This window comes from Triticum aestivum, chromosome 1A (genome assembly GCF_018294505.1).
Source record: "Triticum aestivum cultivar Chinese Spring chromosome 1A, IWGSC CS RefSeq v2.1, whole genome shotgun sequence".
NCBI classification, from domain to species: Eukaryota; Viridiplantae; Streptophyta; class Magnoliopsida; order Poales; family Poaceae; genus Triticum; species Triticum aestivum.
This window is the reverse complement of record NC_057794.1, coordinates 494,799,700-494,822,543: the sequence shown is the minus strand read 5'-3', so window position 1 is coordinate 494,822,543 and position 22,844 is coordinate 494,799,700. Positions and strand designations below refer to the sequence as shown.

Sequence of the window (22,844 nt, the reverse complement as noted above, 5' to 3'; positions counted from 1 at the left end):
AAAATTGTTCCTGAATTTCAAAAAAGATTCCAAACATCAAATTGTTCTCAGATTTTAGAAAATCATTCAAAAATTTGAAAATATCCTCAGATCTCAAATACTATTCATGAATATCCTACTACTGAGTGTAGTTACTCCCACTTTTGTTCCATACGTTCTAGATAGTATCTATCATATTGAAGAGTATGTACGCATAGTAGTATATAAGAATGTTTAGGTAATATATATACTACTTTTTTTGATAGCATGTACCATATTTTGTACATACTCATTTCACGTACAAATGTGTACGTATTTCACAAATACAATAAAACTATGAGCTCACTTGCAATTTTTTCATATGACTCACTTTAGAGTATCTTAAATATAGTATATGAACATATTAAAAATAACAAAGTAGAGTATATAGTACCACATGGTAGTATATGAGAAATAGGTGTAACTACACCCAGTAGTAGTATCTTAAATATAGTTCAAGAATTTGGAAAATGTCGCCAAATTAAAAAAAATTCAAACATTCTCAGATTTCTAAAATCGGTACGATCTTCTAAAAATACAAAATTTTGATATGTTCCAATTTTCTAAAAATATAAGGATTTTGAAAAAAAAAACATAAAATTTTAAATAGAATAAAAACAAGAAAAGGTAAAAAAAATCGAACAGAAAATGAACAAACAGAAAATCCTAAAATAAATCATAAACTAAACAAAACAAGAAACCAGTTGAAGAAGGTTCTAGAACCTTTCCAAAACTGATTGGATCACGGTAAATGTACCGACCAATTGTAGCAACGCCTTGTAGGACAGGGTGCGCCATTGGGTGGTATTCCTCGTGTAACACAAAGAATAGGATTTACATCGCCACCGCACCAACCGCCCACCGGATCTACGTCGCCTCGGTCACCTCCCGACCGGATCCGTTGTCGGCCGCCCACATTGCTTGCCCGTGTCGCCACTGCCCTCTGCTTCCTCCCGTGTCACCTTTCCCTGCACATCTGCATCAAGCGCTGGGGTGGAGCAACTTATGACTTATAATTTGGGGTGATTTATAAGTTGGATCCGTTTGGCAAAATAAGTCACCTTTTTCACTTTTCGACTTATAAGTTGGTGACTTATTTGAAATCAAACAGGGCTTAAAACAGGTCATCGACCAGTGAAGCATGAACCAGTTCTTGTTATGAATGGTGGAACTCCTTAATACCAAACAGACAAAGAGGTACATCTATCTATGAGGATACCATTCTTGCTATGAGACACATACCCAAACAATTTGCTGCAGAAATCATCATTCTTGGAAGCTGGAACAACCATCAATACGAGCATGGAGATATTATCTTAAACAAGACATGATTCTTCTCAAGCACGGGATAAAGAATAAGCATGCATACAATTTCTCACAGTGGATAGACAATAACTTATAAACTGATGATCTTTATGCCTAAAACAGGCACCGAGTAGTCTTTTTCTTGTTTCTTCAGACCCTTCTGGGGGTCTTTTTGTAAATTTGTATTATTATTATATTAATAGAAAAATACTGTAGAACTATTGTCCTGCGGTCAGGGTTTAAAAAAAAAGCGTGAACCGGTCCGGTCCATGTCAACCAGTCCAAGCCGCCTCCATCGTAATTCGATATGCCTTTCGGCTCAAGGCGAGCCTCACCTCAACTATGTGTTGAACTTTTTGACCCATGTGCACTAACATTTTCTTGCGCCTTAGGGGAATGATAACAGAACACCGTCGTCGTGTGTTAAATGGGCTCAGCCCGTAGTCTCTCTTTTACTTTGTGCGATGGGGATTTGTTCTAGGCAGTCCTCAGTTTTTTTTTTTTTTGCGAATAAGGCAGTCCTCAGTTGTTGTTTGGCTCATTTTTAGTTTCATCATGTTGTTGTTTGGAATATCTCCATGCTTTTATTATTTTCAGAAAAAACAATTAAACATGCATAAATCATGTAAATTCAATCGTTGCTCAGATCGCAAAGAATTCTACATGAAATTTGGTTAGAAAAATGTCTAGATCATGATTATGTTGTTTGCATCCATCTTTGACCTGCTAACATGGTGTTTTCATTTAATTTTCATTAGTTCTTTAAATAACTTGCCTAATGTTCATTTTAAGTACGAGTGGTGGGTCCTTGAGTCAGACCGCTTGTAGTCCGCCACGCCGAGGTTGTAGCATCTTCTCATGGTGGTTGCCCTCTCCTGCGAGCGGAGCGTGCAGATCGTCACCGACGGTGAGCCATCTGGTGGGGAAGGGCCGCGGCGAGTATATGCTGCCCTCGCCATAGCTGCATGTTGCGTGTTGTTGTGGCAGAGCACGAGCTGTGTGTGTCTGCGGCAAGAAGAGGCTGCTCTCACCGGAGCTGCAAGCTGCGCATGATTATTTTGCCATGGATTTGTGTCATTTGGAAAGAAGCACAAAAAAGAGGAAGATAGATTGTGTTTGGAACTTTGGGTAGAAAAATTGAGTGGAGGAGGACGTCCCGTGAAAAAGATAAGTTAAATGCCAGAGCAGTGCGTGGGCTATCAGCCGCGAGCCCACTGCGCGGGGCAATCGGCGCTGGCTTCGGCCGGTGGGCCGGTTGTTGAACCTTTCTATACATACCCTCCCAGAGCATTTATGTAGGGAATCGGCCAGCCATTATATTTTTCTTCTCGCTCGCACCGTGTATATTTGGATTGCTTACCATATGTGTCATGTAGTTGTTTACACCCAGTACATACTGCATGTGCAAGATTCAAGTGCCGCAGGTGTATCATGATTTTGGAAGCTTCTAGATGCTTTCCAGGCTGGTTTTCTTCTGTTTTCCTTCTAGTGTTTCTTTTCTCTTCTTCTTTTGTGAATTCTCTGTCAAATTCATGATTTTTTAAATCAATGAAATTTTTTTAGTCTTTATTTTTAAAAATCATGAACTTTTTCAACTCAATGATTTAAAAAAACTAATACTTTTCAAATTCATGGACTTGTACTAATGCATGAACTTTTTTTTTGAATTCGTGAACTTTTTCAAACGGATGAGATTTTCTAAAAAAAATGTGAAGTTATTCAAATTAATGAACATTTATTCAAATTCCTAAAAAAAATCTAATGCATGCTTTTTTGAATTAGTGAACTCATTATTTATTCACGAATTTCTTCAAATTCAATTTTTGAAAAGTCAACGGTCAGTGGTCAAAGCCAAAGAGACGATCCCGAGCGAAACAACAACTATCGAGCGAGCTGAACTATCGAGCTGTCCCAGGTGCTTGATGGACAGGCCCAACAGACCAGGCGCGTGAGCGCCCGCTGGCCAAGTGGCGCATAAGGCGTTGTATAGGACCTCCCAAAAAACGAGTCTCACGCTCGAACGCTCCCATGACGTCCTCCGAACCCGATCCCCACGACGCCAACAGAACCCTCGCGTGGCGAATACCTCATCGGAGGACCTCCGGCCTGGATCGGTGGGAACCGAGGGGCTCCGCCCCGCCAATCCCGGCGGGGGCTTACCTCGACAGCGTCTGCGCGGACCTGCTCGACGTGGGATTGCCGTCGGACATGGGCCATGATCTGCTGGAGGAGGAGAAGACGGAGTCCTGCGTCAAGAATGGCGGTGAGTATATCGTTCGTTCTGTATGCTACTTGATCGATTTGCGCCAACTAGTCAAGATCACGTACCAATTACTAGTACTCACTGCGCAGATTCACATCCGTGTCCAATTGGGCGTGACGACGTCTGTCTAGACGACATGTTCCATGATATCTTCGGGGACTGGCCGCTCACGGGCGATCCAATTCTGTGGGATGACATCCGCTCAGAGAACAGCGACGATTACGTTGTCCCGGAGTCCGATGAATGCGATAGGTTTGCAGACGTGAGAACAAATTGCCCAGGTAAATTTCTTTGGGGGACGCTAGGCAGCCGTTCGATCTAATGTCAACCTATGACTCAGACGCGTTCTTACAATTGCAACAACGACGGTGTTGCGGAAACTTTCGCATCAGATGACATGTTATGCAATAGATGTCATGTTATGAAAACTTTTGCAACAAAGCTCATGTTGCAGAAATTTTTCAACGGAGGTCCTGTTGCGGAATTATTTTTTCAAAACTTTTTTTTGCACAATTTTTTGCAACATAGATCCTGTTGCAGTACCTCATTGCAACACAACTTGTGTTGCAAAAGCACCTCAGGTGATAATTCGGCTGCTACGGCACCTCACAAGCCATTGGGTCCAACGAATTGAGTGAGCGTCATCTTTTATCACTGCAACACAGATCGTGTTGCGGGAAATTTGTGTAACATAGATTGTTTTGGCAGAATTTTTTGCAACGGAGACGATGTTACGACGATGTTACGGAAACACCGCCGCGGCCGTTGTTTTGCAACACCGCTGTGGCCGCCGTTGGTGCGAAAGCTCGCGGCACCTGGCATCCCGCATGGGGTGCTAAAAGGGGCGATGTGCGCAGCCGTGACCACAGTTGAGAAAGAAAGAGACTATGGCTGGCTTGCAGTAGCGGCAGCTTGCCCCGTAGCAATTAGAGCGGCAGCAAGGTACGGTAAAGCAACAGGCACGGTGGCGAGGCTACATAATTGCAGCGCCATGACTGAGTGCTCGAGGGAGAAGCGGTGGAGAATTGTGGACGTTGACTCACAAAATGATAGGGATGCTCTAGTTGGAGCTGGATACTATAGGTGGAACCAGAGGAGCACAAGACCGTTCGATCCACGTATGATCCGACGGTTGTGAGCCAGGCGGATGCATTGGTTGGATCAGCCGGTTGGAGGGAAGCTTTTTCCAGTTTGTTTTCCCACTACTACCAAAATTATAACAACATAAACTCATTAGCAGTACAGTTAATTGACTGCACGTCGACGCTACAAATTCTTCAGGGAGAAACATTCCCAGGCAGCAAGCAAAGAAAATAGACAACGCATGGCTAAGGAGCATCGCGGAACAGAACGAAAAATACGACGCGCGGTGCCAGGAGATTCTGCGCCAGAACGAGGATGCCGATCTCCCTCCTGTTCCACTAGATGTGTTCCCTGAGGCAACAGGTTTATGCGTGGAAAGGGGTTCCTACTACCACATTGAATACATGACCCATGACACTTCCACCAGTAAGGCTGAGTCCAAGTTTGTATTTATCTCAACTTATCCACACTTGATGTATGTATTTCGTTTACCAACTTACTCTTGTTCTCTACATTTGCAGCTAATTCGGATCTCGGATATAGCGGACCGGAACTGATGCTACAGATATTTTCTCTGCGTTTATCAAGCTTCTCTGCATCCTATTCTTGCCCCATCAGTGTGTATGGAGTATTCGCTGTTCGGGATGTACTGGAGCCTCTGCGGAACCATGTCTTCAACCGTTCCAGAGATGATCCTGTCACTGTTGACCAGGTAATTAAGGCTTATTTGTTTTCAAAATGGAACAATTATGTTCCAGGCTCTTAGTGCCTATTTGGCTTGCAGTAATTCTAAAAACACGGGAATATGAAGAACATACCATCGATATGTCATAGTATATTGAATCGAAAACAAAGAATCTGTAAACAAAGAATCTGTAATAGAAGCTGTTTGGTTACGCCACATGAAAAACACAGGAATTTTTCATAAGGTTGGAGTCAATGTAAATTTTCCTATATACCCTGCGCAAGCGAGAGCTACATGCACCGGGCTGCCCTTTTCATTGCATGCAAAATAGGCCATAGGAAAAGTCCCTATGATTACTCCCACAAACCAAAAATGCTACATAGGAAAAAGTTCATAAGGACTGGAATCCTTCAAAATTTTCTATGAAATTCCTATGAACCAAGCAGGCTCGTGTGCATGCTAGGATCCATTAAAAGTTTTCTCTATGGTCAGGTCCATGCATTCAGTCCTGTGTTTTCAAGGGTCACCCCATTATATTCATATATGTTGTTAGGCATTCCTAGATCAGATGGACATGCTATTAGGTCCTCAAAAATTTATCTGACTGTAGCATTAACAAAATACAAAGTTTACTTTTATCAGTATGCAAGCATAATGCATTTTTTCCGCTTCTTTTTGTAAGGAATATATTTTACGAGTAGTATGCAAAGGCTATACATCCAATAGTGTGGTAGGGGAAGATGATTTGGTTTCCCTAGTGTTAATATCTCAGGAATAAGAGAGATAGTAATAGATGCGAATCTCAGGAATAAGATAGTAATATATGTGAATCTCAGGAATAAGAGAGGTAGTGATATATGTGATATTTACCTGTAAGTATATTTCAAAGCCGTTGGCAAGATAACCAACGATAAAAGGGAGTGATGATGCAGTTAAAGCTCGTCATGAGCATGCCTTGCATTTTGAATATATTTCAAACAGAATTCTTTTTTATGTAAACATGAGCTTTCATGTTTTGTTGAGTTTATTCCGTTGATACATATACCAATTTACTTACTTGAAAGTTGATTTTGCCCGTTGAGTTGTGACACTTTGTTAAATTGCAGGATCCTTTTACCTTGCCACTCTGTAGCCCTTGTCGAGGAATGTACATACCATATGACCAAGTATTGCTAGAAGTTGATCTCTGGATAAAAAAGGAAGGGGATGGGTCAGCCGACCAAAAATTACTTTCCAAATACCTTGAGCTCGATGTCCGAACAGAAGGCGACGGGTTTATATATGGTTGTATCCCTGGGGACACTGTCAGCTTGGAAATAGACTGTGCGTACCTCACAAAGAGTGTTGAGGCAGTGATCGAGGTCTCTGCAGAGGTTAGCCGTCCTTGCCATGTGAGATTCGTCGCTTTCAGCAGTGGCTATGACGATGAGATTGTGCTCTTCAACGGAAAATTCACTGGGGAGAAGGTTTTCAAGCACGTTGTTGCTGTGAAGGCAGAGAGAGAACTGAAGGTTCAGTTAGAGGTGGAGGAATCAGTTTTCCAGTGGACTTTTCAGGGTGGAAATGCCGGACCTCTTAGCTCCCCCGATGACTCGACGTTGAAGTATGGCCAGTTTGATGTGGGGGTGTGTTTTTATCCATCGACGGGCTAAGTCAAACGTACCATAATCGGCTGAAAACAAGTGATGTGCTCTAATGTTTGTGTTTTAGGAGTTGAATTTAAGTAGCTGTTGGATTTCCTTTTGTGCCCTTGTGACAAAGAGGTCTGAAGTTTGGGTTTTAGCTTTTGTTTATGATCCAGATATGTTAAAACTGTAGCAGAAGTCTGAGATATGCATGACTCTGGCGTGGTCCTGAACTCCAGATATGTTAAGCTGAGGGAGATGTTTAAGGTCTGACTCGTGTGTTAAACTGCGAGGAGCCTGAAAATGTTGTATATCCTGTGTTGCTTGCCATTATTATCTTTCGAATCCTGCTATTTTCCCTTTAGTTCCGGTGCATCATCTCGTGATCATTCTGAAGTCAAGTCCACATCGAGCACAGCCAAAGCCGTACCTGATCATCCATCCATGACACCGCTTCCTTTGTGTCTTATGGCGCTCATCAGCCATCACCACTCTTCAGGTGGGAACCAAACCTCTGGAGACGAAGGCAACTATTCAAGATCAGTGATTTATGGTGTGGTTGTGTACCTCTCTGGTCGATCTATGGACGGCGATGAATTGAGGAAATGTGAGGACTTTTTATTGCGGGGAAGAGGACATCTGAGGACTTGAATCTTATCTCTGATGATGTCTGTGAGTAGTCTTCTTTTTTGGAAAAAAAAATCACGTTTTTCTTCTTATTTTTGTTTATACTTCCAAATATTCAAAATAATTATGTTACAATAAACACATAGCGTAAAACATTTCCAAAAAAATGTTAACCAAAGATTTAAATATGTTAAATGTGTATAAAGCAAATGTTAGATATAGCCAAAAATAAGTATAGAAAACAGTGAAACAAAGAGAAAACAAAAAAACCGATGAAATGAGAAAGAAGGAAACAGAACTAAAGAAAAAATATCTCAAAAATGTAGAAAAATGGGATTTCAAAGAAAACCGAAAAAAATCCATGAGTAAGCAAAGAAACCGCAGATCATGGCCCACGTCCTCCGAACCCGATCCCCACGACGCCAACAGAACCCTCGCGTGGCGAATACCTCGTCGGAGGACCTCCGACTTGGATCGGTGGAAATCAAGGGGCTCCCGGCGGGGCCTACCTCGACAGCGTCTGCGCGGACCTGTCCGACTTGGGATTGCCGTCGGACATGGGCCATGATCTGCGGGAGGAGGAGAAGACGGAGACCTGTGTCAAGAACGGCGGTGAGTATATCGTTCGTTCTAGTATATGCTACTTGTTAGATAATAACGAGAATAAACGAGACACAAGAGACACGGATTTTTACGTGGAAACCCTTGCGGGAGAAAACTACGGACGCACGAAGGCGCAACCACTATGAGGAGTATTACAAGCACGAGACGACAGGTCGTCTGAGGTGCGACTACATGGGGTATATAAGAGGGCAATACATGAGAGTCCTTGGAGGACAAGTAAACGAGTTATACTCGTACGCGTCGACGTCAACGCAAAGACCCACACCGGTTGTACTACGTCTAGTTCAACACGGTATAATTTGGATCACAATTTAACAATCTCCACCTTGATCCAAATTTCCTCAGTAGTCGAAGAAAGTGAATAACTCCATCCAAATCAGTATAAACACCTTGTGCGTCAAAATCCATAGGACTAGTGAGAAATACCAACTAAGCTTGAGCAAAGCTCAAACTTATTGGTCGAAACTGGCTTTGTCATCGTATCAGCTGGATTATCATGAGTACTTATCTTGCATACCTTCAAATCGCCTTCTGCAACAACATCTCGAATATAATGAAATCTAACATCAACGTGCTTTGTCCTCTCATGATACATTGGATTTTTTGTAATATATATGGCACTTTGACTGTCACTAAATGCGGTAGGGCAAGATGAATCTCCACAAAGCTCAGCGTACAAACCTCTCAACCAGATAGCTTCTTTGCATGCCTTAGAAATAGCCATATACTCGGCATCAGTAGTGGAACAAACCACAATAGACTGTACAGTTGCTCTCCGACTCACAGCACAACCACCAATGATGAAAACATAACCTGTGAGTGATCTTCTCTTATCCAAATCACCAGCAAAATCAGAATCAACAAAACCAACAAGTCCATCTCCAGTTTTCCCAAACTGTAAATAAGCATTAGAAGTACCACGCAGGTATCTGAAAATCCACTGAACTGCTTTCCAATGCTCTTTTCCAGGATTAGCCATGTATCTACTGACAACACTCAATGCATATGATAAGTCAGGACGAGAACAAACCATGGCATACATAAGTGAACCAACTGCACTCGAATAAGGAACTCTAAACATGTACTCAATATTTGCATCTGACTTAGGACATAAAGCTGATGATAATTTGAAGTGTGCAGCTAACAAAGTACTCATCGGCTTGGCATTATGCATATTAAAACGATGAAGAATTTTATCAATATATCCCTTCTGACTTAGATACACTTTTCCAGACGGTCTATCTCTGGATATTTCCATGCCAAGTATTTTCTTTGCTGCACCCAAATCCTTCATCTCAAATTCATTACTCAATTGTTTCTTTAGTTCATTAATCTCTGACATACTCTTTGCAGCAATAAGCATATCATCAACATAAAGGAGCAAATAAATAGTTGAACCTTTGACAGTTTTCAAATAAACACAACTATCATAATTAGACCTTTTGAAACCTTGAGAGAGCATAAAGGTGTCAAATCTCTTGTACCACTGTCTAGGGGATTGCTTCAATCCATAAAGAGATTTCTTTAACTTACAGACAAGCTTTTCTTTTCCAGGAATAACAAAACCTTCAGGTTGTTCCATATAAATATCCTCTTCTAATTCTCCATGTAAAAATGCAGTTTTAACATCCAATTGTTCAAGCTCAAGATCATGCATGGCAACAATACTAAGTAAAGTGCGAATAGACCTATGCTTCACAACAGGAGAAAAGACTTCGTTATAGTCAATACCTGGAATCTGACTGTAACCTTTAGCAACTAACCTTGCTTTATATCTTGTCTCATCATTTGGAGAAACACCTTCTTTCCTTTTAAAAACCCACTTGCAACGAATATGTTTCTTCTCTCTAGGTAATTTTACTAAATCCCAAGTGCCATTCTTTCCAAGTGATTCCATCTCATCATGCATAGCGGTCATCCACTTATTACTATCACCAGAAATAATAGTCTCGAAATATGAAGAAGGCTCAGCATTACCTTCAATTTCTTCTGCAACAGATAAAGCAAAAGAAACAATATTGTACTCTTCAATTAACCTGTCAGGTTTATTAATACCCCGTCTAACTTTGTCACGTGCAAGATTCCAACTGAGTGGAACAATAGGCTGATTTGGAGTGAGAGTGACATGATCATCATTAACGACGGGTTCATCATGTGCATCAACAATTTTATTACGAGATGTATCACCTGAATCAATAACATGCTCCACCTGAACAGTAGGCTGCTGAATAGTAGGCTGTTGTTCACTCTCAACGGGAACATTAGTAGATGAAACATCATGTAACATAGTAGATTCGTTAAAGATAACATTTCTGCTAATAACAACCTTCTGGGTTTCAGGATTCCATAATTTAAAACCTTTAACACCAGACTTATAACCAAGAAAGATGCACTTAACAGCCCTAGGCTCCAATTTTCCATTATCAACATGAGCATAAGCAGTGCAACCAAAAACTCTCAACTGTGAATGGTCAGCAGGTGAACCAGACCATACCTCAATTGGAGTTTTCTTATTAAGAGCAACAGATGGTGAACGATTAATGAGATAACAAGCAGTGGAAGCGGCATCAGCCCAAAAACGCCTATGCAAACCTGCATTGGACAACATGCAACGAGCTCTGGAAATAATGGTCCTGTTCATGCGCTCAACAACACCGTTTTGTTGAGGAGTATAAGGAACGGTGTAATGTCTGACAATGCCTTCAGACTTGCAATAATTTTTAAATTGCTTAGAACAGAATTCCATACCATTATCAGTGCGAAGTATTTTTATCTTCTTTTCAGTTTGTCTCTCAATCATAATCTTCCACTCCTTAAAAGCTGAGAATGCTTCATATTTATGCTTCAAGAAATAAGGCTATACTTTTCTCGAATAATCATCAATAATAGTCAGCATGTAACTAGCACCACCTAGTGACTTTTTGCGAGATGATCCCCATAAATCAGAATGCACATAATCAAGAATACCTTCAGTTGTATGAGTCGAAGTGTTGAACTTCACCCTCTTGTGTTTGCCGAAGATACAATGCTCACAAAATTTCAATTTACCAGGTTCATATCCATCAAGAAGACCTCTCTTATTTAACTCTGCCAAACCAAGTTCATTCATATGTCCAAGACGCATATGCCAAAGGTTAGCAACATCACAATCAGAATTCTTTGAAATAACTGGAGTAGCGTTACCTGAAACGGTAGAACCTCGAAGGTAATAAAGACCATTGGTCGAACTTAAATCACCTTTCATCACAACAAGGGAACCTTTGGTGACTTTCAAAACACTATCTCCACCTGAATACTTGTATCCCTTTGCATCAAGGGCACTCATAGAAATAAGATTTCTCTTCATCTTCGGAATATACCGAACATCTGTCAAAGTTCTGATTATGCCATCAAACATCTTGATTCGAATAGAACATATGCCTTCAATCTTGCATGATGAATTATCAAAACCCAAAACGGAACCAGCAGCAGCAGTGGAATCAAAAGTATTAAACCAATCTCTATGTGGACACATATGAAAAGTGCATGCAGTGTCAAGTACCCACTCATCATTGGTCTCAGCACATCCAGCAATAACGACAAGAGCATCATCGGAACTATCATCACGAGCAACGTTAGCAGAATTTTCACCTTGTTTGTTACCTTTCCTTTTTTCCTTGTTCTGCAACTTGAAACACTCACAGATGTCATGCTCGTCTCTCTTGCAATACCTGCAATACTTCTTGTCTCTGGATTGCGACTGGCCCCTGTAGCCGTTCTTACTTTTGCCTCTGTTTCCATTATGTGAGTTCTTCTCTTTTGTCCTGCCATGAACAGATAATCCCTCGGCTTGGGATGAACTTGAATCATCATGAGGCACCATTAATTTCATCTTCTCCTTAGAGTTTAAAACTTCATAAACTTCATTAAGTGCGAGAGTATCACGACTATATAATATGGTGTCTCTAAAATTGGTATAAGAACTTGGCAGTGAACAAAGTAACATTAAAGCAGTATCTTCCTCTTCATACTTAACCTCCTTTGCAGCTAGATCAGATATGATCTCTTTAAATTCAGAAATATGATTCAAAACATTACCTCTCTCGGGTAACTTGTGCAGGAATAATTTTTGCTTCAGGTGCATCTTGCTGGTGAGATCTTTAATCATGCAAATCCCTTCCAGCTTTAACTATAGAGCGGCGGCAGTTTTCTCGCTCAAAACTTCCTGTAAAATATTATTATGCAAATGGAGTTGAATTTGTGACAAAGCCTTACAATCAATTCTTTTCTCCTCAACAGTTCAGTCCTCAATTCGGTTCTTCCCAAAATTATCCAATGCTACATCATAGTCGGCCTATGCCAACAACGCCCGCATCTTGACTTGCCATAGGGTAAACCTTGTGTCACAATCCAGCAGCGGAAAATCGTACTTCATGGATGCCATGAGTCGAACAAATCTGTGCACAAAGTAGTACAAGTCGGAGTAGAATAATTCTTGACAGAATTTAATATGCGGAGCAAACGGAGCAAGGAACAGTAGCACCTGGTGGCTTGTTCGATGGACGTAGCAGCCGGATGTTAGTACTTGATGGATCAAAACGTGTTCTGATTAGAGCTCACGTACTAGAAGTAGTACTAACGATGGATTGGTCTTCACGTGCGCAGCAAGATGACTGGATGGATTTGACTTGTGTGGGGTTGTATCTTTGCTTCTGTGGCCTTGAGACTCGGGAGCAGAGGCGGCCAAAATAAATCCCACAATACGCCAGCTGCCGGATTCGTCTCGATCTCGGCCTAGAGAAAAAAAAAGTCAGTCTCCGAACCTGACCTGGACACGGATGATAAGCCGTCGAATCCTGTCGAACTCGGCGGATCGCACGACGCTACGGCGGCGCACACGCTGCAACTCTAATCTGTCGATCTCAAATCTCGTCTCTGCAACCTCAGCTCTGTATACCACTTGTTAGATAATAACAAGAATAAACGAGACACGAATTTTTACATGAAAATTCTTGCGGGAGAAAACCACGGACGCACGAAGGCGCAACCACTATGAAAAGGAGTATTACAAGCACGAGACGACAAGTCCTCTGAGGTGCGACTACATAGGGTATATAAGAGGGCAATACACGAGAGTCCTTGAAGGACAAGTAAACGAGTTGTACTCGTACGCGTCGACGTCAACGCAAAGGCCCACACCGGTTGTACTACGTCTAGTCCAACACGGTATAATTTGGATCACAATTTAACACTACTTGATCAATTTGCGCCAGCTAGTCAAGATCACGTACCAATTACTAGTACTTACTGTGCAGGATCACAACCGTGTGGAACTGGGCGTGACGACGTCTATCTAGACGACATGTTCGCAGATCATTGTGCCGTCAGCTGCCACTATGAATCTGAATATGACATCTTTGGTGCCCGCCCGCTCACGGGCGATCCACTTCTGTGGGATGACATCCGCTCAGAGAACAGCGACGATTATGTTGTGCAGGAGGATGAAGAATTCGCTAAGCTTGCAGAGGTGGAGGCAAATTGCCCAGGTGATCCTTTCTCTTCCCACCACTACCAAAAATATACTATATACAAACAGTAATAGTACAGTTAATTCACTGCCATTGATGCTCCAAAATTCTTCAGGGAGGAACATCCCCTTGCAGCAAGCAAGGAAAATCGACAAGGCATGGATAAGGAGCATCGTGGAGCAGAACGAGAAATACGACGCGCGGTGCCAGGAGATTCTGCGCCAGGACGAGGGTGCTGATCTGCCTCCTGTTCCACTAGATGTGTTCCCTGAGGCAACAGGTTTATGCGTCCAAAGGGGTCGCTGCTACCACATTGAATACAGGACCCATGATACTTCCACCAGTAAGGCTGATTCCAGGCTAGCTAGTAGTGGTATTAATCTGCTCTTGATGCACGTACTTTGCTTACCAACTTACTCTTATTCTTAACATCTGCAGCTGATCCAGATCTTGGATATGCCGAACCAGAAATGATGCTACAGATATTCTTTTTGCGCTTATCAAGCTTCTCTGTGTCCTATTCCTGCCCCATCAGTGTATATGGAGTGTTCGCTGTTCGGGATGTGGTGGAGCCACTGCAGAACCATGTCTTCAACCGTTCCAGAGATGACCCTGTCACGGTTGACCAGGTAATCAAGGCTTGTTTGTTTTTAAAATGGAACAATCATGTTCAAGGGTCTTAAAGCCTATTTGCCATGGTTTCTAAACCGGTAAAGCTTTGGGTTCTTGCGGGTGCTAAAAAACTGGGGTCCATTATTGTACGCGAGTAGTTGTCATGCCGTGTGTGTGGTCACTTGTAACACCCTAAAACTCTTCTCTCTTATTTAATGAATGAGGCAAATTTTTTGCCTCCGTTTCGAAAAAAAAACCCCGGTAAAGCGACCTAAAGGGAGCACCACCCGCTCTAGCGATTAAGCGCCTAAAGCGGGCAAATTTCTAAGGCGCTGCCAGGGTGCCTTGTCGTTTAAGCAAGCGTCTGAAGCGGGACGCTTTATAAACAATGCTATTTGGTTCGCAGGATTTTAAAAACACGGGAATAGAAAAAAAATACTATAGGATTGATATATGTCATGGCATGTTGAATCATACATGAACCAAAAGCAAATAATCTGCAATACAAGCTGTTTGGCTGCGCCACATGAAAAACACAAGAATTTTTCATGAGGTTGGAGCCAATGGAAATTTTTCCTATAGTATTGCAAGCAATAGGCCACAGGAAAAATTCCTATGATTTCTATTCCCACAAACCAAAGATGCCACGTAGGGAAAATATCATAAGCAATGGAATCCTTCAGGTTTTGTATGAAATTCCTTTGAACCAAGCAGGCTCATGTGTTAAAGGTTTTCTCTATGGTCAGGTCCATGCAGTCAATCCTATGTTTTCAAGGGTCGACCCGTTATATACAATATTCTGTTAAGCATTCCTTTATCAGATGAACATGCTATTGAATATGGCTGTAATGGTTTGAAGATTTTGTGATACTTTGAGACTTTTCATAATATGGCTGCATGCATCGTTCCGATGCAGAGGCCCGGGGCAGACCTCCTTTACCAAAAAAAAAAGCATTCCTTTATCAGATGAACATGCTATTGAATCCCCAACATTTTATCTGACTAAGTGCGCATTTATTAATATGCAAATATAGAGCATTTTTTCTGTTTCTTTTTGTAATGCCTACTATATTTTAGTACACAAAGGCGTTACAAAGGCTATACATCCAATCGTGTGGTAGGGGAAAATGATTTGGTGCCCTACTGTTAATATCTCAGGAATAAGAGAGATAGTAATATATGTGAATCATTGCCGGCAAGATAAGCAACGGCAAAAGAAAGATAATGCGGTTAAGCTGATCATGAGCATGCCTTAAATTTTGAAATAAATGGGATATATATTTCAAACATAACTCCTTTTTTATGTAAACATGAGCCTGCATGTTTTGTTGAGTTTATTCCGTTGGTGCATATACTAATTTACATGCTTGAAAGTGGATTTTGCCTGTTGAGTTCCAACAAGTAGTTAAATTGCAGGATCCGTTTACCTTGCCACTCTGTAGCCCTCGTCGAGGAATGTACATACCATATGACCTAGTATTGCTAGAAGTTGATCTTTGGATAAAAAAGGAAGGGGATGGGTCAGCCGACCAAAAATTACTTTCTGCATACCTTGAGCTGGATGTCCGCACAGAAGGCGATGGGTTCATATATGGTTGTGTCCCTGCCTCCCTGGGGACAATGTCAGCTTGGAAATAGACTTTGCGTAGCTCACAAAGAGTGTTGAGGCAGTGATCGAGGTCTCTGCAGAGGTTAGTCATCATTGCCATGTGAGATTCGTTGCTTTCAGGAGTGCTATGCTAGAATGTTTGTGTTTTAGGAGTTGAATTTAAGTAGCAGTTGGATTTCCTTTTGTCCCTCGTGACAAAACAGGCTGAACTTTGGGTTTTAGCTTTTGTTTATGGCCCAGATATGCTGAACTGTGGCAGAAGTTTGAGATATGCATGACTCTGGAGTGGTCCAGAACTCCGGATAGGTCTGACTCGTACGTTAAACAGCTAGGAACCTGAAAATGTTGTATACTTTGTGTTTCTTGGAATTATTAATTTATTATTATATTTCGCTATTTAGGCTCTGTTTGGATCCTCGTTTTCCTTCCACTTGCCCCCGTAAAAATTACAGATCTCCGTCCGTCGTTTTGCTTTCCAGCCCGAAATAACTCTTGGCTGGTAAATTACACCCGGAAATTTAATACACGTGTATTAAATTACATCCATACCAAGCGCAGCCTTAGTTCGAGTGCATCATCTCGTGATAATTCTGAAGTCAACTCCACTTGGAGCACAGCGAAAAGCCTTACCTGATCATCCATCCACGACACTACTTCCTTCTGTGTCTTCTGACGCTCATCAGCCATCACCACTACGCAGCTGGAAACCAAACCTCTGGAGACGGAGGCAATTGTTCTAGATCAGTGTTGTTTGACGTGGTTGTGTACCTCTCTGGTCAATGTCGATCTATGGATGCTGATGAATTGAGGACACGCGAGGCCTTGAATCTTGATGGCTCCTTTGGTCTCTAATGATGTCTCTGAGTAGTCGGTTTTTTTTTTTCAAACTCGCAAATTATGAAGTGAAAACAGACAACCTTTCGCTTTACAAGCGTTGTGGTGGAGTGAGCGACGATATCGACGATCTTCAGGGACCGGGCTAATGGGCTATCCATAGAGCACCCCTGACAACGTCCTTGAACACTGCCAATGAATATCGCTCAACCGTGATGCCCCCACAAGCTTCCATACATAGTTGGTCTTCTTCGTCTTCCAACTTATCACTCATTAGCAGTCAACAAAAAGGTGGTTGATCGTGTATGTTGATCAAGCGTTTTAACCTTCGTCTGGGCCGCATTGAGTTTATTTATTGTTGTTGTTTTTGGTGATGAAAGGACTGAAGTCCCCTGTTTGTTTTGTTTTCCTTACCCGTTTTTCTTTGGGTGTTACTAGGTATGTGCCTGTGCGTTGTCACATGGGCCAAATTTTTTTAATGTATAAAGGCTAGGATTAGTTTGATTTTGGCGTCGTTATAATTTGGTAGTCTGCATGACTGGGTCATTCATGACAAATAAATTAATTTGATCGAGGAGCGTATGGGAAGGTTTGGTTGAAACTGGCGTGGAAATGAGTGGCGTAATTCCACGTCATTGCAAAAGATAAGTTAATTAAGGTGAAGTTGATGTAGTGCGGCAAAAGGTAATAAGTAAATTAATGTGATTGAGCAGCGTACAAGGAAGATGCGGTCAAATATAATGTGGTGGAAAAAATCGACTGAATGGAAAAAAGTCGATGGAGGGACGTGGTGCCAGGGGGAGAACCGGTTGCCAATGAATTCTGCCTGGCAAGAGAAGAAACACTACTTATTTTTTAAGCAGTAGAGATTATGAACCTAAATGGTTATGCAATGTGATTATGTTATAATATTTGGATATAACATTTCATGCATTTCAAGCATGCGGACCATACAATCACACCTTATAAGATCATATCCAATAATTCCTCGCTCTTGTTCGTTTGTTTGCATGGTGCCCCCCAAACCATCACTATAGACTCAATTCATGTTGAAGGTGAGTGAGGCAACAACACTTACCAAAGAGGAAATGTTGCAATTCTTAGATGGCTTCGAGCATTTGTAGTCGTAGGTGGACAACACCAACACCGCACAGAATTAAACAACTTAGCTCTCGTCGGTTCCTACATGGATATATCAGCTCGCTTTTATTCCTCCACCAGTCCCCCAGTGGTGACGTTGCCAAAGGAAAAATGGTGCTCAATGCCCTTCCGACACCCTATAAGGCCAACGCCGAGCCTAAGGAAGTGTTGCGCTGGATGCATCCTAAGCCAGGTTGGACGAAGCTAAATACGGACAGAAGCTTCATTCCGTCCACAGATATGGCAGGAGGTGGTATGATCCTACGGGATGCACATGGTGATATCATCTATAGCGCTTGTCGGGAAACCCGTACATGTGATAACGCGCTGGACGCCGAGCTAGCGGCGTGTCGGGAGGGGCTCGAGCTGGCCCTCCATCGAACGGTACTGCCCATTGTGGTCGAGCTGGATAGCGCGCACTGATCACAACACACTCCAAGTATCGATCAATACATCGCATGTTGCTTAAGGAGATTCAGAATTTGGCCTCAACTAAGGATAGGGAGATTTCTTTTACTCGTTGTTGCCAGTCGCGGAATAAAGTTAGTCATGAACTTGTCCCCGTACTGGATGGTTGCATTCGGGATTAGATTTTGTTGTAAACTTGGCATTGGCTGAGAAGCCTCCGTGAGTAATGAGAATCTTCTTTTCTCCTGCAAAAATAAAGTACTCCATCCGTCTCAAAATAATTGTCGTGGTTTTAGTTAAAAAAAACAATAATGTGAAACATTCGTGTATTGCAGTGAAAATGGATTGGAATTGCGTGTGAAATATAAGTGAAACGTCTCTGCAATGTTTCTAAAATTGCGTGAACTGAACGTGGGATACACCGAAACGGTGTGAAAATATATCCGAAATATATGTGGAATATAATGTTTTAGAGAAAAGGCATCAACCAAGCCTGGGACGGGGCTCTAGCCTAACCGGCTTTGAATTGGAATATTATATCGGGTTGAGTGAATTGCATCTCACGTTGTAAGTGTAATATATACAATGTGAGATCCCGGTGAAATCAAATCTCAGCTAATTCTTCAGAGTAAATCTGTTTTATACCCTGTTGGGTGGGTCACCAGGCCAGCACCCAAAACAAACAAGTCTAGTACTACTAGTACAACAATATGGAACAACTGTGTGGGGCTCAGGTCTCCCCGGCGCCACCTGTGTTGCAAACTGCTTATGTGTCGTGCCCTTTGGTTGTGCGTGATGTCAGCTTTGAGCTTGAGAGGGGAGCCGGGCTTCATGGTTGTTTCTCCTCTCGTGCAAGCACCAGCTCGCCGTTGCCAGGCTTTGAGGGACCGGACGCTAATGTGGTTGTTACTCCGGTGCTGCAGATCATGCCTGAGCTTCGGGACCTGTGTGGGGCTCCGGTTTTGCCTCTGTCCGTCGAACAACTGAAGGTCCCCCCCAGCGATCTCGATTGCGGATTTAGTGCCTGCATCACCTCGGGAGTCTAGCCAAATACTTGATGCCGAGGAGTGTGGTGATTTGGATGTTGTTGTCTCTCGCTCGTCTAAGTTCATTGGGTGTCAGGCGTCAGGCAACCTACCTCTCGGTGTCATAGAGCGTGGTGTTTCAGATGTTGCTGCCCTTCCCTCGTCTGCGACCATCGAGCAGGTGATGTCTGTGAGTGACACGACCACTGAGCCAAGTGTATTGCCACCTACTTCAGACCCAGATGCTTTCTTCGCGAAGGAACCTTGTGACTTGCTCGCCAGTGTGGAGACTGTTAGACCTGATTTGGGTAGGTCGATTGCTTGCCTCTTGACTGGGACGTCAATAAGAGGCAAACAAAAGAAGGTGGGCAAAGGAAAGAGTGGCGCCACAGGCAAGGCGTCTCTGACTGCTTGATGGATGACTTTCGATCTCTCGGCCCGTCCTTATGCCTTGTGTCTAGGTGTTTTTGTCGGCGGTCTCTTGGTGTAGTAGCAATGTCGGGTTATGTGGATGTTGTGTATTCGAAGAGACTGGCGGGGTCTCATGTACCGTTATGGGGTTTCTTGCAGTGTGAGCAGATAGTATGTGCTTCGTTTGTATTAGTTTTCGCCTGATTTTCTGTAAATTAATTGAGCAATTCTCTTCTTGTTAATTAATCGAGGAGGCAAAACTCCGTTTCGAGAAACAATATGGAACAGCTCGGGAATAAACAAATCAACGAGCCCAGTCCACAGTCTGTTTGTACAAACTTTAGATCTTGCGATCTTTTCATTTTTTTCAATTTCCCAATCGACTTCCGAGCCAAAATGAATGAGCATCCTCACACTTTCCATAAGGATTAAGGAGATTAAGCTTGACGGAGAGTCAAAATGGCTCCTCAGCAATCGATCAATCATATTCACAGCGGAAGATCGAAAACGAAGGCGGAAGAAGAGAGGCAAAAGAAGTGGAAAATCAGTCTAGTTGCTAGTCGGAGGGCTCCTCCGCTATGCTCTCGAGCCGCGGCCGCCACACGCCGGCGCGGGCGCTGCTGCTGCGCCGCCGCCGGTGGTCCGACTCCCGCTTCTCCGACAGGAGCTCCCGCAGGTAGTTGTCCTGCTCCGCCGTGCTCGCCGCGGCGGCCACCGCCGCGCCGCCCTTGCGGTGGCCGTGGCCGTGGCGCCTCTTCGTCTTGGACTGGCACTCGCCGTGGCCCTGCTGCTGCTGCTGCTGCTTGGGCCGCTTCAGCTCGGCCGCCGGCGCGGAGCACGCCGTGGGGATGAGGAAGTAGATGCGGCCGCGCCTGAGCTCGGAGTCGGGCGACACGATGACGATCCTCCTGGCGGCGCCGGCGGAGCCCGCGGCGGTGAGCGCGTGGCTGGGGTGCGCGGCCAGCACGTCGGAGGCGATGAGCGGGCAGGTGAACTCGTCGACGTGGCCGCTGAGGTGCACCACGCGGACGACGTCCAGCGCGCCGCAGGGGAGCATGCACGCCAGGCAGCACCGCAGGCTGTTCCCCATCGCCGCCTTCCTCTGCTCTTCGCCGGCGGCTGCTCTGCTCTGCTTGGTGCGTGCGTGCCGGGAGGGGAGGCGCGTGGTGGCTCTGTCTTGTTTGGCTCTGAGACAGCTATGATGATGAAGGGTGTGGCTTGGGTCGGCCCGGCATGCCTTGGGTATATATAGAGCTGTTTTGGAGTGGGGGGCATCTGCTTTGGTGCATGGTGTGCCCAAATGAGTAGGCAACGGGTACATGCATGGTTGCACATTCATCCTTCTTTTCTCTTGACAACTCACTGATCCTTCTTTTGACATGGAGATTATTTTTGTGGGGGTGGTTCTCTTTTTTAAATAATAAGAAATCCAGTAAAATGATACTACGCCTTCATATGTGTGTGATAATGATATCAGCAACATATGGTGCACCCGGGTTGAATGGAGGGGCAATAATATCAAAGAAAATTTTGTCATGTTTGAAAAGATATGCTCCATTTTTGCCATCATGGCACTCTCAATGCATTACTATATTAAAATATAGTATCTAAATACATGTTTAATTCCTACGGCATACTGCATTAATGGCCGCAAAAAAGGATATACCACACTAAGATATATTAATTCACTAGTTCAGGTGCATCGTATACATCATTTCAATTTAAAAAATATCAAAGAAATCCAAACAATTATGAAACCCTTTCGTGATGATCATGGTTGGGTGTTCTACTTATGTGTGAAGTTTTGTCAAGAAATAATTTGGGTGTTCTTCTAGGTAGATAAAAAGTTGCAGTTTCGACAAACATGAATTGTAACTTTCATATAGAACCGATTTTTTGTGCGCTGCGCACTGAAGGCCACAAGAAGTCATTTGTTCACAATATTTTACACTTGAGTACAACACTGTATCATATTCATTAAAAAAAATTTGGAATTGCTTGACATTTTGTCATTTTCTATATTTCTAAAATATTTTGTTCAGTTAGGGTGAGCCTAGACCTAAGGTTTCATTGTGTATTTTTGCTATATTTAAATACCTGTTTGGTTGTTTAATCCATATAATATAGTACAATAGTAAGGTATAATTCATTGTAGGAGCTATATATAAAATTATAAATACATATTCATTGGAGCAGAGCTATATCAAATGCATCAAAATATTTAGAATTTAGATATAGTCCTCCAAATAATTTTATCGTATTAAAAATATCTCATTTAATTTGTGTTTGTGAGAGGAAAAGTATGGGGTTGTCTTGGTTTTGGTGCTGTGATTATGAGATATATCTAGATTAAAATATGATAACTCTGCAAGATGAAGCACCGAGACTGCCCACGTCTCAACGTCCTGCATATCCAAAGTTTGTTGAAGCTTGCTCGCTCTTACAAAACTGCGCTATAACTTAACATTCATGAATGCTAAATGCTTTTACACAGAGACTAATCAACGTTTAGAAATTAGTGAGCAGACAGACAACTCTGGGTAGCCTTAGTTGGGCCGAAGTTACTCCACTTGAGTAGCTAATTAACCAAGCATGACGCAGGGTTTAACAAATGGAGATCATTGTGTCTTCCAATCGAGTAGTACATGTAGCAACATTTGGCCTCAGCCATATCCAGCACAAGCAGAGACAAAAAGGGACACCACGCAGCATGTTCATTGCACTTGCAGGTTTGCTCTTTGTTTAATCCTCTGCCTCAATGGCAGCATTTTCCTTATTGCACTTTCTAAGATGCCTTTTGGGGAATCTCTCACTGGTTTTCTTTTTCTTCAGGGTGATCCAGGAACCAAGACGGAAGGCAAAAGAATTATAATCTGCCTGAACTGAAATGATGCGAATTCGTTCGTGGGGGTCTCGCGAACCAGCTGCTGCTGCTACTCAAAACCTGGTTTCTCAAGCCCGGAAGGGAAGCTGCTGGGCAGCCTGCTGCCGCCTCCGGCCATCCGTCCGTTCGTCCAATGATGATGGGGAATAAATCTCGTGCTCATTATCTGTTATACGATTCTCGT

At 42.9% G+C, this 22,844-nt stretch overlaps 3 protein-coding genes across 4 annotated transcripts; 2 read left to right on the top strand and 1 right to left on the bottom strand.

Annotated features, from left to right (window-relative positions):
- The first annotated feature begins 3,273 nt into the window (after positions 1–3,273).
- LOC123157934 (uncharacterized) lies at positions 3,274–7,313 on the top strand. Of its 2 annotated transcripts, XM_044576133.1 has the most exons (5): positions 3,279–3,586; positions 3,676–3,867; positions 4,868–5,095; positions 5,191–5,381; positions 6,461–7,313. In XM_044576133.1, the coding sequence occupies exons 1-5, from the start codon at positions 3,352–3,354 to the stop codon at positions 7,004–7,006; spliced, it is 1,392 nt and encodes a 463-aa protein (XP_044432068.1). In that variant the 5' UTR covers positions 3,279–3,351; the 3' UTR covers positions 7,007–7,313. The 2 variants fall into 2 exon arrangements, with proteins under 2 accessions (XP_044432114.1, XP_044432068.1); XM_044576179.1 differs by lacking the exon at positions 3,676–3,867 and having other exon boundaries at positions 3,274–3,586.
- Positions 7,314–13,481: 6,168 nt separating this feature from the next.
- LOC123157869 (uncharacterized) lies at positions 13,482–16,254 on the top strand. Its single transcript, XM_044576069.1, has 4 exons — positions 13,482–13,755; positions 13,853–14,080; positions 14,176–14,366; positions 15,766–16,254. Exons 1-4 carry the CDS (start codon positions 13,572–13,574, stop codon positions 15,985–15,987), a joined length of 825 nt encoding a protein of 274 aa, XP_044432004.1. The 5' UTR covers positions 13,482–13,571; the 3' UTR covers positions 15,988–16,254.
- A 3,812-nt stretch (positions 16,255–20,066) lies between these two features.
- Positions 20,067–20,982, bottom strand: LOC123157772 (uncharacterized). The gene has a single exon (XM_044576002.1). The coding sequence runs from the start codon at positions 20,864–20,866 to the stop codon at positions 20,333–20,335; it is 534 nt and encodes a 177-aa protein (XP_044431937.1). The 5' UTR covers positions 20,867–20,982; the 3' UTR covers positions 20,067–20,332.
- Positions 20,983–22,844: the final 1,862 nt, after the last annotated feature.